Consider the following 19382-nt stretch of genomic DNA (forward strand, 5'->3'; position numbering starts at 1 on the left):
GAATGTATCTCTGGGAACAAATCAACTTCCAAACCAAGTGGGTTACCCCAATCCTTATAACTTCAAGCATTGACAATCCCACAAGAGGTAGGGCATAAATGGCTCAATTTAGACATCACACCAAAACATAGTTTAGAACCCAAGACATAGTTTGAGCTTACAAACATACAAGCAAGCCATAGTTTAGAGTGACTTGTCTCCTTTAGTTTTCTGTTCACTCAGCACTCTCGTCTCAAAATGTAGTGGCCTTGCAAGGTAGAGCAACAACCATAACAATGGTTTGTCAAGGCATCATCCTAAACCATGGTATTCACACTCACTGCAAACTGTGGCTTCTGGTTTGCCAACCGATTACAAACCAAGGCCAGTGTTGTGCATTTCCTAGTAATCTCTCATTTGGACTACCATATATGGACCTGCCTTTGAAAACAGCTTCTGTTGGTCCGTAATGTAGCAGCCAGACTGCTTGCTAGTGTTAGCCTCTGGGAGCATGTAATGTTAATTATGATTGCTACTATGTCTCCAGACTAAATGCATGGTGCTGATTCTTTCTCTGATATATACCTCTCTACTTGTTGAGGTACAGTAGTGAAACCTTGGTAAAACTTTCCCAGCTATTAATATATCTTCCTCATGGTCCTATGTTTGTGGAACTCCCTGTTGTTTGAAATCTGCTAGGTCTGAAATCTTGGAGTGTTTAAACAGGCAGTTAATGCCTTTCAGAGCCTCGTGTGGCGCAGTGTGGTAGGCGGCAGTATTGCAACCAAAACTCTCCCCATGACCTGAGTTCGATCCCAGCGGAAGCCGGGTCTCGGGTAGCTGGCTCAGGTCGACTCAGCCCTCCATCCTTCCGAGTTGGGTAAAATGAGTACCCAGCTTGCTGGGGGAAAGGTAGTCACAACTGGGGAAGGCAATGGCAAACCACCCCGCTATAGTCTGCCATGAAAACGCCAGCGCAAGCAGGTGTCCCTCTAGGGGTCAGTAATGACCCAGTGCTTGCACAGGAGGAACCTTTCCTTTCCTAATGCCTTTCAGTTTAGAACAGCACAAGGTGAGTCCATCTGATTTTGGGTAACTTCCCCTCTCAGTGCACCTCCCTGTGACCCAGTCCATGCTGTTTAGGAGAAACCTTTCAGCTGATGCAGTAGGGGAGGAGGGAAGGGAAAAGATTGGTTGCACACTCAGCTTTCCATTCATGCAAACTTTGGATACAACCCTGTGTTTTAATGTGTCTGTTCTTGCAGTGTTTTATGATTTTATTGTACTTTGCTTTGAGAACTGCTTGTTGAAAAGCAGATTTATAAAGAGAAATAAATTCACACCAAGCCATAGTTAAGCTTCCCCAGTGTCTTGATCTTATCAAGATCCAGAATTGCATCCAGATTTTTTATGAGCACAGGAAATGTGATGGCAGAACTACCACCTCCATGGAAATAAATGGGGCAGGACATTCATAACAAACCTCTTGTTCTTGTCAGTGAGCATAAAAGGGGCTCTAGATCAGGATACTTATGTGGAAACGACTGTGTAGAAAATATTTGAATGTTTCCATGTGCAGGGACATGACACCCTGCCAAGCAAGGGAGAAAATAACTTTTCCTATTAGGAGTTCTCTAAGTAATCAGAAGTGTGCGGACTGATTGTGGCTTCTTAGTGGTGAAGAAATAGTGCACTCTTTCTCATCCCTGTTTTCCAGGCTCCAGGGTCTGCTCTGGCATTGAAAATACATTTTAGGGCTTTGTGAGCCCTGATTCATGTTAAACTCTATATGTGCTGATATCTTTCAAATTGATTTGTTAGGAAGAAACTTCCCTGAGTAGGTGCATAGGCACCAGAAGGACAAGATATAAATCTCTATATAAACAATTAAGGCTGCAATCCTATACCCACTTACCCTTGGAGTACACCTCATTGAATACAATCGTCCTTACTTTTGAGTAGACATATGTAAAATTGCACTGTAAATGAACTTAATGTGTCTTTCACTTCTGCAAGAGTTCTTTCAAACTGTTTGTTCTCCCCTAATTTGTAAATCTGCTATAGATATATCCCCATTTTTGTAGATTCAAATCTGAGAATTGCCTACATTTTGTCGGTGAGTTTGATACTTGTTAATATCTGTTCGCTTTACTGGGCATGTTTGGGCAAGTTTATTGGTTGGCTGAACATCCCTGAAAGCTTAAATACGAAGACTGCAATTTCAGGATTAAGTTGTAAGAAATATGAATATGACAGGTGGAGATACTTGTATTAGTGGAGGGCAAGAAATGTAGCATCTGAAGCATGTCTTTTTCATAGTTCGTTATTTGTGAAGTTTGGCTAGAAACAAATACGTTATACTATATATGCAGGGTAAAAATGATTGTACTTGTAATATGGACCCATGTTACTGAGATTTTCTGTTTCCTTTAAGTGCTGACCTCTCCTCTTTAACAATTAGCACAAGCTTCATATTCCCGAATATTATTCCCTCTAAATATTTGAACCAGCAAACTGTGAAAGAGATGAGAAGGATGCCCGCCTTTGGAGGCCTCCAGCATGCAGAAGTGCAAAGGTCCATTACTCTTGCTCCTCCAGGAGGGCAAAAATGAGGTGTAGCAGGGGTGGATCCGGGGAGGTTTTAAATCTGCAGGATCCAAAGCCCTCCTGTTTCCCAAATACCCCCACAAAAATCAGGGGAAACGATATGCCAGCACAGTGCAGGATGAGGCAGAATATAAATATTCTAAATACATAATAACAATTAATTCCACCCAGAGTTGCTTTTGATTAGGAAGGCCCAGAAAATACTCCCTTGAGAGCATACCCTTGTTTTCTTGTTGCACATGCATGTGGTAATTACAGCCTGAACCTATGCCTCAAATCTGTAAGTCTTCATTCAGGTATGTTTGAATATTTATTTATTTATTTCATAGATTTATATACCGCTTTCCAGTGGGCTATCAAAATGGTTTATAGAAATGATAAAAACATAAAATAAAACAATAAAAACACAGTAAAATAATCACTAGTCAACTACAACCACACTGGCTGGGTCATCCTTCAGGGAAAGCCTGCATGTTGTTAATACAACATGTTAAAACTGAACATAAGAAAAGCCCTGCTGGATTAGACCATAGGCCTATCTAGTCCAGCATTATGTTCCCACAGTGGCCAGCAAGATGTCTGTTGGAAGCCCACAAGCAGGACATGAGCCAATAGCATCCTCCTGCTCGTGTTCCCTAGCAACTAGAATTCAGAGACATGCTGCCTCTGATACTGGAGGTGATATAGAACCATCAAGACTAGTACCCATTGGTATTCCTACCTTCTGTGAATTTTTCTAATCCCCCTTTATAGCTGTTCTAAATTGACTGCCATCACTACATATTACGGTAGGGAATTCCACAGTTCAACTACATGAAGAAGTTCTTCCTTTTGTCTGATCTGAATTGGATATCCTGGGCTCTAGCAGTATGAAAGAGAGAGAAAACATTCCCATATCCATTTTCTCCACATCATGCATAATTTTATACACCTCTATCATGTCTCTCATACTTGCCTTTTTTCTAAGCTAAAACCCTGAAGGAGTTGTAACCTTTCCTCATGGTGGAATTGCTCTAGCTCTTTGATCATTTTTGTTGCCCTTTTCTCCACATTTCCTAGCTCTGTAATATTCTTTTTGGGCTACAATAACCAGAACTGTACACAATATTCGAAGTGTGGTCACACCATAGATTTATATAAAGGTGTTATGTTAATGATAGTTTTATTTTAGATTCTTTACCTAAACCCCCCCCCCCCAAATGGACTTTGCTTTTTTCACAGCAACAGCAGCATTCTCATCAAGCTAACTATCACAATCCCAAGACCCCATTCCTGGTCAATTAGCGCTCAGCCCAGACCCCATCAGTTTATGTATGAAGTTAGGAATTTTTTTTTGCCTTAGTGTGCATCACTTTATACTTGCTTACATTGGACCACATTTCCATTTTAATGACCATTGCTACAGTTTGGAGAGATCTTTCTGGAGCTCTTCACTAATCCTTTTTTGTTTTTACCACCCTAAATAATTTGGTATCATCAGCACACTTGACCACCTCAGTGCTTACTCCTAATTCCAGATCATTTATGAGTAAGTTTAAAAGCATTGATACTCATTCATATTCTTGGGGGATCCCTTGTGAGAACTGTTCATTTATTTCTACTCTGTTTCTGTTCTTTAATCAGTTACAAATGCATAAGAGGATTTCTCCTCTGTCTCATCTGCTAAGTTTGCTGAGGAGTCTTTGGTGGGAGACTTTGTCAAAACCTTTTGAAAGTCCCAGTAAACAATGTCTGCCACATCACTCCTATCCACATGCTTGTCAACGCACTCTAAGAACTCCAAAAGGTTAGTGAGTCAGGATTTACTCTTTAATTCTTTTTCATCAAGACTTGCCCTTCTATTAAAGTTAAATATTAAATAGTTAAATATTAAAGTTTATCTTTAATATTGCTTTCCACCAATTTACCCAGAACAGACATTGAGGACACAGTGCTATTGGGATTCCTGTCAGCCTCCAAACTCGGAGGCTGACGGAAATCCTATGCAGAGTGGGAGCAGCGTGAAGGTGATCTTTTATGCCTGTGTCGCTGAGGCAGCAAGGAGGGGGAGGAAAGAAGGCTAGGAAGGCCTCTGGATATGGTGTAATGCGTCCCTTCCCCTCCCACTGGCATGCTCCCTTTCCCTTTCCTCCGAGATCATGCTTGCAACCTCATAGAGGCAGCCGGCACGGTTCTCTTCACTGTGGCTGTGAGGGGGAATGGGAGTGGAGCTTGAACTCATGGGTCTGAGGTCGGAGCGCTGACTCCGACCTCAGATCCAGGAATCCAAAATATCCTATGGCCCCCCAGATGCTGTCTAGGGGCCATAGGATTGCTCTCTCGGTTAACTAACCTGTAATTTCCTGTATAACTCCTGGATCCCTTTTTAAAAATAGCATTACATTGACCACTTTCTACTGCTCTGGTTCAGAGGCCAATCTTAGGGACAGTTTATATATTTCTGTTAGAAGATCAGCACTTCAACATTTCAGTATTTTAAGATCTCTCAGATGGATATCATCTGGACCTGGTGATTTGTTTGCTTTCCGTTTTTCAATAAGGTCTAGAACTTCTTAAGAAATGAAGGGCACAATCCTACGGCCACTAGTCAGTGGCTAGATGGCCATAGGATAGGTCGGTTCCCTTAGAACTGACCTCTACCCCCTTCTGCACTGCCTCATCGGCAGCACAGAACGGCCCTGCGCTCCAAGCTCGGAAGAGGAGCACGGAGCAGCGAAAACGGGGCATTCCTGGGGCCGTGCCGTGGCGGGGAGAGTGGAAGTGCCATTCCAACGCTTCCTATGCATCGTCTGGTGTCCACCCCCCACCCCTACTCTGCCTTCTCATGGCTAGACAGCCGAAATCAGCTGTCTAGCAATGAACGCAGGGTGGCTGAAGCACGGAGGGGACGATCCCCTCTGCACTGTTCCTGCCCTGCATTGGATAGGCGGTCACCTCCGAGTTTGGAGGTGGCCGCCTATCCTGATAGGATTGCACCCAAAGAGTCCCCACTATTTGCCTCATGCTCCCTTCTTGAATATGTCAGTTCAGGCATGGATATTTGCCCTACATTTTCTGTCGTGAAATCAGACAAAATAATTCAGTGAAGACAAAGTTGTTAGGGTGTCCAGAATCAAAAGAGGACAGGGCCCCTGAATCTTCTATAGTTGTGCAGAAAAGGAAATTTCTACACCTGCTGAAATTCCCTCTTGTATGCAACCATTAAAGGTGCAGGTGCCTTGTCCTCTTTTGCATATGGCCACTTTATAAGTTTCAAACATGGAGAGTTCATAGTTTTTCATAACCTCTATCAGGGTGTTACAGCACAATTGTGGGTATGTCTACTGAGAAGTACATCTCATTGAGTTCAATGGGATTTACTCCCAGATAAATACATATAGGATTGCACCCACATGAAGCAAATGCTTTCAAAAAGGCTAATATACTGATTTGAGACAGCAGTGTGTGTGTCTGTATGTATATATATACTCTGCAGATATAATTATGCAGAGCTGTGTACAGATAAAGTGGTGCAGAGCTCTGTTGTATTTAGGAAATTAATTTCAATCTTGCTGTGAAGTGATATGAAAAATCACTATTTTTAAAAAGTCAAGGTCAAGTGCTGGATTACCTTAAACTCCAGCAAACATTCCAAACCTAGAACATTATTAGTGCATCTACTTATGATTAGGGATGGACGAAAGGGACTTACCTGGTGCCGCAGCTTGCTTCGCGGTGGGGGGGAGGCGCTTCGGTTCTCCCCCCGAAGTTCAGGCGAGGGGGGGAGGCGCCCCGCCTCGCCCGGTCGAAATTCAGGCCGGGGGGGGAGGCGCCCCATCCCTCGCCGCCGAAATTCAGGCCAGGGAGGAGCGCCCCGTCTACCTGGCCGCGAAAAAAAAAGTAAAGTAAAGAAAAAAACCACCCGTGATAGGCTACGTAACGATTTACGTAGCCTATCACGGCTAGATTTCCAAAGTCAGCCGTGATAGGCTACGTAAATCGTCACGTAGCCTATCACGGGTGACTTTGGGGAAGAAGAAAAAAAAGCACGTACGCAAATGGCGGCGCCCATGGGGCGCCACCATTTGCGTTCCTTAGTTTGGCACGTCTAGTCTACGTAAAGATTTACATAGACTACGGCGAAAATAAGGGAACGCTATTTGCGTTGCCCTTATTTTCGCCATAGTCTACGTAAATCTTTACGTAGACTAGACGTGCCAAACTAAGGAATGCAAATGGCGGCGCCCCATGGGCGCCGCCATTTGCGTACGCGTTTTTTTTTTTTTCAAAGTCACCCGTGATAGGCTACGTGACGATTTACATAGCCTATCACGGCTGACTTTGGAAATCTAGCCGTGATAGGCTACGTAAATCGTTACGTAGCCTATCATGGGTGTGTGTGTGTGTGTTTTACTTTCCTTTTTTATTTTGCAATGGCAGCGGCGGCAGCCGGTCAGAAGACCGGCCGCCGCCCCCGCCGAAACGCCGCCGGGACCCGCCGCCGAGAGGGACATTCGCATGAGGTAAGTCCCATCCCGGGGAGGGGCAGGGGGCCAGCAGAGAATTTCAACACCAATTTCGGGGGGCCGAATGCGTTGGCATTCGGCCTCCCAGAGATTCGTGGAGAAATTCTCCGCCATCCCTACTTATGATATCATAACCAAAACCGATGGCATGCATTTTTTTCAATTGGTGATAAAGTATGCATTTGAGATGGCAAAACAGCTATGGTGATTTGCAATAAACAAATACATAAATGTTCCTTAAGGGTACAGTGGAAGGAAACATCACTTGGAAGACTGCCACTACTGCTCTAAATCCAAGTTGTTGGTGTGTGGTTTTATATTAGCTGCTTGGAATACCATTTTGTCAGCGAATGGATTGGCTCTGTTGATTCTGATTTGCAGCAGTGAAAATGGTCTCCTTACAACAGGATTCTAAAGTCAGTCAGTTTCACACAAAAAGGCCCGCTGAGGCTAAAATGAAGGATGCCTGTAGTACCCTCTGGGTAAGTGGGGAAGATCCAAGGAGACAAACACATCTGCCTTTCCTCCATATTCTAGACCATTAAGCTCTGAGATATCTGCCAGGATTTGAGGAGTTGGCCTCTGGGGCAGAAGGATACAGATCATGCTTTTATCTGGAAGCAAATACAAAGAAATTACTATAATTGGGAATCATCCCTTGGTTATTGTTGGCTGGGTACAAAAACATCGGGTGAAGCTGCATGTCTCAGCAGCAGCCTTTCTGGTGCTGGTCATGGAATCATTCAGCATTTATTTATTTAGTTAGAACATTTATACCTGGTCCTACAGTAAATTCTTGGGGTGGGGTGGACAACAGAACAGTTAAAAATAATGAAACAATATAATAAAAAGCAGCAGAAGTGATGAAACACGAGCATCACAGAGCAGACAAAAAACCAAGTTCAGTTGATGTTTTAAAATGCCTAGAAAAATGAAAAGGTCTTCACCTGATTCCCAAAAGACATCATGAGAGGTGCCAGGTGAGTCTTTCCGGGGAGAGCATTCCAAAAATGGGGCATCACATTTGAAAAAGCCCTCATCAGTTGCCACCTGCTTGATTTCAGAAGGTGAGGGAACTTGGAGGAGGATCTCTGATCACAGCACATGTGGGATGGTCCTTGAGATATCTAGGCCTTAAGCTATGTAGGGCTTGAAAAGGTAAGCACCAGTGCTGTGCTCTGAAACAGACTGGTAGCCAGCAAAATTGCTTCAAAGCTGTCAAGATATGTTTCCAAGGGTCGGTCCCAGTTGGAAGTTTGGCAGTTATATTCTGAACTAACAGAAGTTTCCAAGGAGTCTTTAAAGGCTGCCCCACATAAAATGCATTGCAATAATCTTGTTTGGAGGTCATCAGGGTATGGGTAACAGGTCAGTCTATCTCTGTCCAGGATGTGTAGTTGTTGGCTGCTTGGTGGAAGATGTTGCATGCCTCAGAGGCCACTTGGGCTTCCAGTGATAAAGATGGACAGCCAGCATTCCTTAGTTATGGACCTGATCCTTAGGGGCAGGGGCGTTATTATAGAGAGGCCCACTTGGGCACGGGCCCTGGATCTTGTTTTGAGCTGTGCCCCTGATCTTTTGAGCTTTCCTAATTGCCATTTTTTTTACATTTTCCCATTGACTTGCATTGGAAAACAAAAATGGCCATAACTTTTTTAGTTTGTATGATAAATACATGAAATTTGGAGCCTTGGTAACTCCCACAGTGCTGATTGAATGTGCCAAATTTCAGGTAGTTGGGTCCAGTGACTTTTGTGCTAGTCACAGGTAAAGTTTGCTATTTTCAAGAAAATCTGTCAAAGCAAAGAGCTATATATATATATATATATATATATATATATTTTGCTTCCACATACGTGCATGGAATTTGGGGACCTGGCAGCCCCTATAGAGGTGACCGAGCTTGCCAAAGTTCAGACAGTTAGGTCAAGTGGCTTTTGCGCTAGCCATGGATAAAGTTTCCTTTTCTCAGAGTCTAAAACAAACAGTAAAAACTGTCAAGTCACCCAGGGAATTAGAAATCTTAATCAGAAGGAGTTTAAGTTGACCATTAGGAGGTCACTATCCCTAATCTCTGGTGTAGGTTTTTTTTTGAGCTGCAAAATCCTCACTCCCCCTACTTTTCTTCTCTTACATGCCCACTGTTGGGAGCTTGCCTGCAATGAAATCTTGAAGAAGGAGAAGGAAGGGAAGAAAGAGCTCCATGTGAAATACTGGTATTTCACACATCATCTAATTTTACTGCCCCAAACTGGAACCTTTGGCTTCTGCAGAAGTTTAGTAGCTTCAGTACAGCAAAGGATCCAATCAGCCTCCACAAACGTATTTCTTCCCCTCCACTTTAATTTCTCCTAAATAGCTGTGGGACTCAAATAATGCCAAAGGGAGGGTTAGGACTATGTGGCATCATGATTGAGAAACTGCTGGGGCTTTTAAATAGGCTCTACAGTTTTAAAAAAAGCAAGAAAAAGCCCTCAGCCACCTCACTTCATAATGTTCCTTTAAGTACGTGCAATCCTTGCAAACCCTGCACAGCCTCCTGAATTCCTCTGAAGGGTTAGGACTATGTGGCGTCATGATTGAGAAACTGCTGGGGTGTTCAACCTCTCTGAAAGGAGCCACTTGGCTTAGGGAATTCACTCTACCCACCCCCCACCCCCGTGCACATTTCCAGTCACCATTCTTCTTCTTCCCTCTCCTATCCTGTTCTTTCTTTCTTTCTTTCTTTCTTTCTTTCTTTCTTTCTTTCTTTCTTTCTTTCTCTTCTTTATTCCGCCTAGAGCATATCTTGGGGAATTCTTAAAGAGAATTCTCTTCGGCGGGCAAGAGAAGTTCTGAACTGTATTTGACTTTATATAAACAGACAGGAGGGTTGGTTTTTCTCTTCCTCTCACTCAAGTCTTTGAGAAGACTGGGTTCACATGCTTGCAGAGAAACAAATCTGGGGCTGTTTTGTTTGTCAGTTGCCATTATCCAGTAATAGAAAAGGCCGTAGCTCAGTGGTAGAGCACATGCTTGGCATGCAGAAGGTCCCAGGTTCAATCCCCAGCATCTCCAGGCAGGGCTACGAAAGAATCCTGCCTGAAACTTTGGAGAGCTGCTGCCACCAGTCAGTGTGAACAATTCTGGGCTAGATGGACCCAGGATCTGACTCAGTATAAGGCAGCTTCCTATGAACAGAAAGCTTTAATTTAAAAAAAAAGGAGTTTGGGATTTGTTTTTAAGTGGAGGGAAGATAATTATTGCTAATTTATGCAATCCTATATATGCCTACTGAGAAGTCCCATTATGTTTAATGAGGAAAGTGTGCATAGGATTCCAGCACAAGTTACTTTTGCATGGAGGTTTGCACCTTGATGTTCCACATGTTAACTCAGAAATAAGTCCTGAACTGTGAGCATGGTACTGCAAGCTTAATACAGTGCCTACCCAATTGCGTCTAATGAATTGACTACCCTTTCAGCTCAGTCCTATGCATGTTTTGTCATTTGTGAGTTTGGGTTGTTGTTGTTTTTTGCATGAACTCTATCTTCAGTGGTGAGGGAAAGGTACTTAGTACATGCTCAGGATGGTAGGATGAGGAGAGATAGTTACATGGAGGGGAATAGAATTGGTAGGGGGAGAATGTAAGTGCTCAGTGGTGAAAGAAAAACAATCTGCACATGCTCAGAGGCACTCTATATTTAAGAACATAAGAAGAGCCATGCTGCAGCAGACCAAAGTCCATCTAGTCCAGCATTCTGTTCACACAGTGGCCACCCAGATGCCCATAGGAAACCCACAAGCGGGACATGAGTGCAATAGCACCTTCCCACCCATGTTCCCCTGCTGCTAACATTGGTGAAATGTAAATAAATTCTAGTAATTCTAAATTAGAATGCATGTATATCCTTCAGAAACTTTGCAGGTTTCTTGCCTGGGGGACACCTGTAATGACCTGTGCATTTTCATACAAATTTACCCAAAAACTACTGGGGAAGGGGTGAATGGAAGGGCAAGCAAAGCACTCCCCCAAATTGGAGAACTCCCCATCCACATGAACAGCTGCACCTGTCCTTCTGAAACTTTGCTGGTTTCTTACTTGGGGACAACTGTAGGCTGTCTGTAATTTCAGAACAATGGTCCACAAGGAACATAGGGAGATAAGTATGTCCTCTTTTGGAGACCTCAAAATGTCAAGGCTACCCTTACACAAAACCCTTGTGGCTAACATTCTGAAATTTGGCAGTCATGATCTCCTCTGATGGGGCAATGAATCCTGGAATTTTTATCCAATTCTTCCAAGGAATTAAAATGTTATTGGCAGTTCCCTTTAAAAGAAAATCAAAATATAAACCCTGCACCTATTTTTCTGACATTGGGTAGGTGTAATCCCCTTCTAGGGGGCTACTATGCCTGAAATTATCATCCAGTTCTGACCAAGAGAAAAAAGTTAGTTTTTTTCTAATTTCCCATGGTAGTCAACAGGAAGCATGAAGACTCCTTTTTCCAAACCTTGACCCAGGTTTGGTGCTGAGCTGAAGTGGTCCGACTACAAATTGGCCAGAGCAAAAGCGAGATGTTTTCCAAAATGCTGAATCGGGGTCTGAGTTGAAGTGGGGTGGGGGGTCAGTGCACACTTCTTATGTATGTATGTAATCTATATGTAGCAAGCACACTACATGCACACACCACACACACACACGCGCGCACACACACACACACACTAAGTGTGCGCTTAAACTCTTGTGTGCGTGCAAATTTGTGTTATGGACCTGTGCCGCGGATCTTTTAAGAACCTAGCAACACCTACACTGCTTAGGGGCAGTGCAACCCAATACAGAACATGTTGAAGCCACTACCCTGATCAGACAAAACCATGCACCAATGATAGCTTTGTCTTGTCGGGGTTGAGTTCAGTTTATTGGCTCTTATCCAGTCCATTACTGGTCCCAGACACGGATTCAACACTTCCACTACCTGAACCTGAATCAAATGAAAGAGAGAGAGAGGGGGAAAGAAAGAAAGAAAGAAAGAAAGAAAGAAAGAAAGAAAGAAAGAAAGAATTGTTTGTCAGAAGTGTACTGACAGTATCCTACTACAAATCTATGGAAGACCTTACTTAGCAGTTTTGTGTACATGTTAAATAGCATGGGGGACAAGATGGAACTCTGTCAGACCCTATCATATAAAAGCCACAAATCAAGTTGTAGTTTCCCCAACACAGCATTCTGGAATTGGCCATCCAGATAGAACCACCCCAATACACCTCAACTTGGAGTTATTATCCAGAAGAATGCCATGGTTAATGGTATTAAAAGAAGCCTAGGAGACAAGGTCTGAAACTAGATTGAAATGGATCCAAATAATCCATCTCATCCAAGAGTTCCTGGAGTTGTACAGCAACCACCTGCTTGGACATCTTTTTGCTAAGGAAGGGGATGTTTTCATTAGTTAACGTTCTGTGAATAGATGATGCTCTGTAACGAAGAATCTTGGCTGTCTTATTTCACATCCACAAATAATTTAACAGGACGGCTTATATATCTGGGTCCCTTGCACTTCGATCTGTGATCTCATGAAGTTGTTTTATTCTTGATGGCTCCCAGTCCAGCTTTTTGAACAATGTGAACTTTTCTCCTGCTGTCTCCCAGCCCCAGTTCATTTATGGCCCTTGTGAGTTCCCATACATGAGTTCTAGAGAAGTAGAACAACTTCTTTTTTTTAAAGACAGAATGAAAAAGATGGGATAATTTAGAATAAAAGACCCTGATGTTGGGAAAGATTGAAGGCAAAAGGAGAAGGGGACGGCAGAGGATGAGACGGCTAGATAGCATCACCGATGCAATGAATATGAACTTGAGCACACTCCGGGAGAGAGCGCAGGACAGGAAGGCCTGGCGTGCTATGGTCCATGGGGTCACAGAGTCAGATTCGACTGAACGACTGAACAACAACAACATGCTTAAACTGCATGAGCACGTGCAGCACTACTGGAGTAAGAGATCTCAGTGTTTGTGTGTTTTTTAAACAGAGAGGATTTATTTAATTGTTTTTGTCTTAGACTGAAATCCAATGGAGACAAGTCGGTAGCTGTGATTCATGAACCACATTTATTTCAAATATATTTAAATAGGTTGAAATCAAAATACTCTGTCTTAACTGATCTGTGGATTGGGAACTGCCAGAGAGTGAAAATTAATATTTTACCCTCCCATGCCATTCTGCCTTTTACAAGCTGTAGTTGTGTTAAGTGGGAGAGCAGTTAACATAGCTTATACATACCATATTTTAGACAGGAATTTATGTAGGTGATTTGCTTTAAATGACCAAGATATACAGCTATTCTTAATAGATAATGTGATATTGTAAACAATTTTAAATCGATCAGTACTGTACTTAAAATTAATACATGTTTAATAAATCACTTCAACTTTGTCTCTTTTTGCTGTTATTTAAGGGCTGATAAGATGGGTAAAAGCTGAATAAAAATTGTGGATAAGATTTCCATGAATAATCTTTTCTGTATTAATTAGTTGAAATTTATTTAGGTGCTTAACTATTATTCGAAGGCATGACAGATTGTCATCTTGACAAATGAACATTTACTGAAACACTTTTCCTTTCACATCTTTGTCACATCCCTGCATTATTTGTTTCTTTTGTTTCCACAAAATTAATTTGTGTTGTCTTGAGCAGGTTAAGGGATGGTTGATCTTGGCAAGGTTTGCAAAATTCTGCCTTTTCTGGTAGAGGGAAGATAATGGACTGACAAATCAGTGTTATATTCAGAAAAGAGACAAGTTGGCCTTATGGAAGAAGATGTGTGGAGGAATTAGCATTCAGTCATTTATTAGAAGGCACCAACCAATTTGCTTTTGGTTGCTGACACAGAAATACTGATGCTTAGTTGGGTAGAATTAAATAGAAGCATCTGAAGATAGAAGGCTGTATATATTTTTATGGAATTATATATTATAAAATTTAAGGGAATGACTGCAGCTCAGCAGTAGAGCACATGCTTTGCGAGCAAAAAGCCCTAGGTTCAATCATAGGAATATAGGAAGCTGCCTCATACCATGTCAGACTTTTGGTCCATCTCGATCTGTATTTTCTGTACTGACTAGGGATGCTGGAAAAATCCAAGACGGACTAAAATGAGCTTGGATTTCTAAGAATCTGACCTGTGGAATCTGCTGCGGAGCGACTCCCCCTTAGGCCGCACAGAGTCCATGGACCTCCAGATGATTTTTTCACTTTCCCGAAATTTACACATATAAATTCATAGGAAAATACGTAAGTTTCTGCTGAGGAACTGTTGAATGGAATGGGGGACAATATGCTAAATATTACATACTAAGGTAAATTGTGTAAATACTTACATAATTATTTGTGTATTTTTCTGCACAACGAAAAAAATATTTGTATCCATCTGTGGGTGGACAACAGAACAGAAGGCACCTGACAATCCGCGAAAGACAGATGGAGAGGATTTTACACAGTCCGTACATCCCTAGTACTGACTGGCGCAGCTCTCCAGGATTTTAGACAGGAGTCTTTCCCAGCCCTACCTAGAAGGAGATTGGGGATTGAATCTGGAACCTTCTCCATGCAAAACACTCTCTACCACTGAGCTACATTCTCTTCCCCAATTCCTCTCGAGTTAGAGCTGTGAAGGAGTCCTGTTTGAAACTGTGGAGGGCTGCTGCTAGGCTGAGGCAGCGATATAAGACAGCTTCTTACTGCTGCTAGAATGACTCTCATGCCAACATCAATGTGCTTGCAACAATTAAGAAATGACATATCTCCTGTTCAATACTAAAGTGTTTTATAAAGGTGGGAGTGGGGAGAGAAAGAAAATGGTGGTGCTGACAATAAAACTGAAGGGTTTGGGCATCTGGAGGAAGGAGAATAGAGTTGTTAGGCAGAGGTGAAGAATAATAGAGTTCGCTTTCTTGATATAGGAGGTTGAGAAATTCAGGAAGAACTAGTCCTTTCTACCATCCAGATTCTCCGAGCAGCTCTACTTAACCCTTGCCCAAGCATACCAGAGTTCCACTTCGCAACATCTGGCACATTTTGATGAGCAGCGTAGGTCCCAGGTGCTTCCAATATCCATCAGCCCATGTTCATTCTAGATCTCTAACCATCAGATTGTAGTGTGTCTTATTTGCTACTCCATGTGAATGGTATGGCTTATTGGGCAAGCTCAACTGGCTATTTATGTGTGACACTCAGACAGTTGATTCTGCTTATAGTGGGATGAAAGTTTTTGATCCAGAAAAATTTGGCCAAGATGCTGATTCTGCAGAATCAGCAACTGTAAACCAGGCTTCAGAAGGGTTGGTCAATACTGGCATTTCCACTTAACTGAAACACTGGATCATCAAACATGCATGAGCAGATGGTTAGCCCCATGTTAATTACAAATGCATACAAGCCAGATTCAGTCAGATGTTCATGGCTATTTGCATACTGCAGACTTAGATTCTTTTTTCCAGTGGAAAGGTCCTTGAAATGAATGGCTTTTCCAACCTATTGGATATTTCTGATAAGGCTATCTGTTCCGTTCAGAAGCTGCCATTAACATGTGGAATTTCAATTTCCTATCATTAGGCTTTAGGCAGCATTTATATTTTATTGAGATGAATAGGGGAATATGGCATCTAGTTAGTATTTTTAGTATTTAGTACATATGTAAGCTGACTGGGTCCTACTATTAAGTTACTGTTTCTCTGAACAAAGGCATAATCATACTTGCAAGTAATGTTACATTTACTTAACACCTACTTCCAAATATATTCCTTGAAATTCATAATGTTACCAGGTTAATTTGGTTCTTTTTCTGGTATAATCAAGATCTCTAAATAATTTTTGTTGTTGTTGCTTTGGATAAGCTCTCTCTTCCTACCTTCAGGTATGTGTGTGTGTGTGTGTGTGATTGAGGGGGGAGGGTGTTCTTGGGACAGTCTTCATTCCATCAGAGGATTCCTAGCATTCCTTGGTTTGTTTTTTAAAAGATCTTTCTTCATGTCTTTCTGCTGTACCCTTTACAAAATCTTATCTAGCAATTTGGTACATCTTGGGTTATGTATCCTGTTCGTATTTGGGTAGAGCTAGGGTGATTTGGTTACCTTAATGATCTGAAGACTTTTCTCCTGGGGCACCACTATGATTTGAGTTTTTGCTTTCTGAAGTTAGAAAAGTTATTGAACACGTTACCATGCAAGTTTTTACAGCCTGTAATTAATTTAACAACATAGGGCAAGTAAAATAGAAATACAATTTCTTGTTCTTTTATAAACTGAAAGGGTTGATTCTGAACAAACTTGGCATAATTATCTACTTTTTGCCTCTCCCACTTGGTTAAGTCATGCAATGTTAAAATAGTTTAAAGAGGAAATTGAACAGTGATTCAGGGAAGATAGAATGTAGTATTTTAAATCTATGCCAGTTGCAGAATTGTTGCTGGTTGGTTCATACTAGGCATTTCTACCTGCATGGCTCATTTATTAAAGATTTGTTGGTAACCCACAGTAACAGGGTTATCCACAATAAAACTGAACAGCTGATTACTCTCTCTGATCTGAAAATAAATCAGACTGTATTTTGGGGTAAAAGGGTGGTAATTACTTTTTTAAGACCCGGGCTTGGTGACAGAGAACATTAATATATTCTTTCTGTAATGATTTCTTTGCTTCTCTGAAGGCTATCACTGAGACCAGAATGGCTGAGCATAGGGCTCCAATCTTCAAAGCATTCTGGCAACTGAAGCCCCATTAATTCTAATGGTGCATTGTGCCATGAGATTGCTTTGGGGATGTGGATGTTTAGTGTTGTTTCATTTCCAAGATTAACTTTTGCAGGATTTAGAAAACATGGAAGTAAAAAATGGATTACCAGATACAAAGGAGGACAGGACACCTGTACCTTTATCAGTCCAGTAGAAGAGAGGATTTCCTCAGCTTTTCTTATCCAAGCATTATAAGTTCCACCTGCCAAAATCCTTTCTTGTACACAACTATTAAAAATACAAAAGTCCTGTCCTCCTTTGCATTTGGTCAGCCGAAGTACAAAGCTCTGAAGCTGTAGGAATTCACTGCCGATAGGAATAATTCAAGGCAAGGGTCCCCATCCCCCCCAGTTGTTCAGAATGATTTTAGCCATTTCGAATGCTGAAATCTCTAATGGGCTATGTTGCTCTTAAAAGACCCATTGAAATAGCTATTTGAGAGGTGTTTTGTTGCTTATAGATGTCTTACCATTCAACAACAAGACTGGCTAAACCTCTTGTTCTGGACATGGCAGGATTGCATTTGCTGCTGGAGGAATAAGTAACTAGCACATTTAGGAAGCAGACTTAAGAACAGCACTGAAGAGGAAGAATTATTGGTGCTTTATGTACCATGTGTATATCTATTCATGTGGCAACCTTACATGTGTATTCACATATTTGTAAGCCGCTCTGAGAGCCATTTTTGGTTGAAGAGTGGGATTAAATGCTTGAAATAAATAAATAATCAGAAACACAGTTCATATTTTAAAAAATGCTGACACTAGCTCTTACCATCCTCATCCCTTTCATGTCCCATATATAAAGACACTTGGACTTTATTCACTGTCTCGTGGAGGTAGCAAATTATTAGGTACTTCTATGACACTTGGAGTGCTTCCAGATGGAGGGCTCCTAGCACTGCTACTGAGAAGGCATTGTGCAGCTATTCTATCTTTTTCTCCTTAATGAATTTTCTGCAGTAAGAAATAAGACAGAAGAAGTGGTTGGAAAACACGGGAGGGTTATATGGAAGACAACATCATCTTAAAACCCCTGTAAAAATCCATGAATGACATAGGGTGGTGGTGCAGTAAAAGCCTTGTTTGGAAGCACCCTTAGTTGCAGTTTGGTACATGTATGGTCCAATGGCAGCTTTCCTCTCTGGACAGGAATAGCTGCTTTGGGGGAGGGAGGATTTTTTTTGTTGGAACTGTGATGTAGGGAGAAGGGTTTACCCCCCTCCTTGTGGCCCCGGTTCTAACACACACCCCAGCACAGTTGCAATTTTTAAAGGTCAAATGTAATCATACATTTAATGTGTCTGTTTTGGCCCTAAAACTTACTTGAAGTCTGGAAATAAGACATTATGTCTCGCAATATACGAGGTGAAGTCCCTCTTATGATAGCAGTTTATGTTCCACAAATCGCACATGGGATTGCTGTCAAGGGTTTCTCCTTCATGCACTTTACTATCTCCAGATTTGGGAGGGGGAGTCCAGTAGCAGCTGGAAATGTAGCTAGGCTTTCAGAATGCACCTGCATTTAATGTAAGTGTGAATGAGTGAAAAAGTGCATATTTATATATCTTGTGGATTCACAGATACTGATTTCTCACTGTTTCCTTCCTGGACAGAAATCCAGCTCCATTTCTCTAGCAGTCTCCCTATCCCCACTCCATATGCCTTCTAGCCACCTTCTCCATGCAACAACAGAAGTTTAACTATTCTTCTATTTCTGTTGCACACTCTTCTGTCCCCTTCTGCCTGTTCAGTTTTCTTAATCACTGATTATTGTGGGCTATGAAATGCTAATTGGGCCACATAACCTCAATTCATATTACCCATAAATAAATAACTTCTCCTATACTACACACAGTAATGTGAAATAACTGTTATTAATATAACAGGAAGATGGCATGCAAAATAGAAAAAGGGTATCAAAGTGGTTTGCCTGAACTGAGAGTAAGATATGGCAAGAAATCTAGAAAGAAAGAGAAGGCCTACATTTATGGAGCTTGTGGGGTTAAGGACTACTGCTGATACGTCTAGGGACTTCTGTCACTCTAAAGTTTTGAGATTAGCATTGCCTACCTATGTTTCTGCTTACCCTCTGGAATTGTAAATACATCGGCTGCCTGGTTCAGGTAGAAGAATGTTCTGCAGCAAGCCTCAGGCTCACACATTCCCCTCCTCTTCCGCTCTCTGAGCCCAAGGGAATGAAATTCGAATCTTCTTTTCGCAGTTTAGAACAAGCCACAATTTCCCATTCTTTCCAAATTTGGGAAACTGTGATTTGTTTCAACAACAGATAGTTTAAATAAGCAAAAATTAGATCATGTTTTTAGATCTTAGTTTGTTAATTGTGTTTTGAACAAACCACATTTTCCTGTTTTGAGATGTAATGGGAAACTGCAGTTAGTTCTAAATGGCAAAAAAGATTTAAAATTCCTTCCCTTTTTCACAAAAGCAAGGAGAAGGGGAGCATTCAAGTCCAAGGTTCACTGTCGCACGTTCTTATAATGGGAATCTGTTGTTTTC

General features: G+C 41.8%; 1 protein-coding gene across 5 annotated transcripts in view; it reads left to right on the forward strand.

Annotated features, from left to right (window-relative positions):
* UNK (unk zinc finger) overlaps positions 1–19382 on the forward strand; it is a 71605-nt gene that overhangs the window by 9136 nt on the left and 43087 nt on the right. Inside the window, exon 1 of one of the 5 annotated variants that reach the window (XM_084838113.1) lies at positions 4215–4372. The exons of the other annotated variants lie outside the window; for them this stretch is intronic. Within the exon in view, the coding sequence (XP_084694239.1) occupies positions 4314–4372 (59 nt within the window). The 5' untranslated portion in view covers positions 4215–4313. Of the gene's footprint in view, positions 1–4214; positions 4373–19382 lie in introns of those variants that run through there. 5 annotated transcript variants of the gene reach the window in all.

This window comes from Heloderma suspectum, chromosome 2 (assembly GCF_057233095.1).
Source record: "Heloderma suspectum isolate Gila_16-S chromosome 2, 16-S_ref, whole genome shotgun sequence".
Classification (NCBI taxonomy): Eukaryota; Metazoa; Chordata; class Lepidosauria; order Squamata; family Helodermatidae; genus Heloderma; species Heloderma suspectum.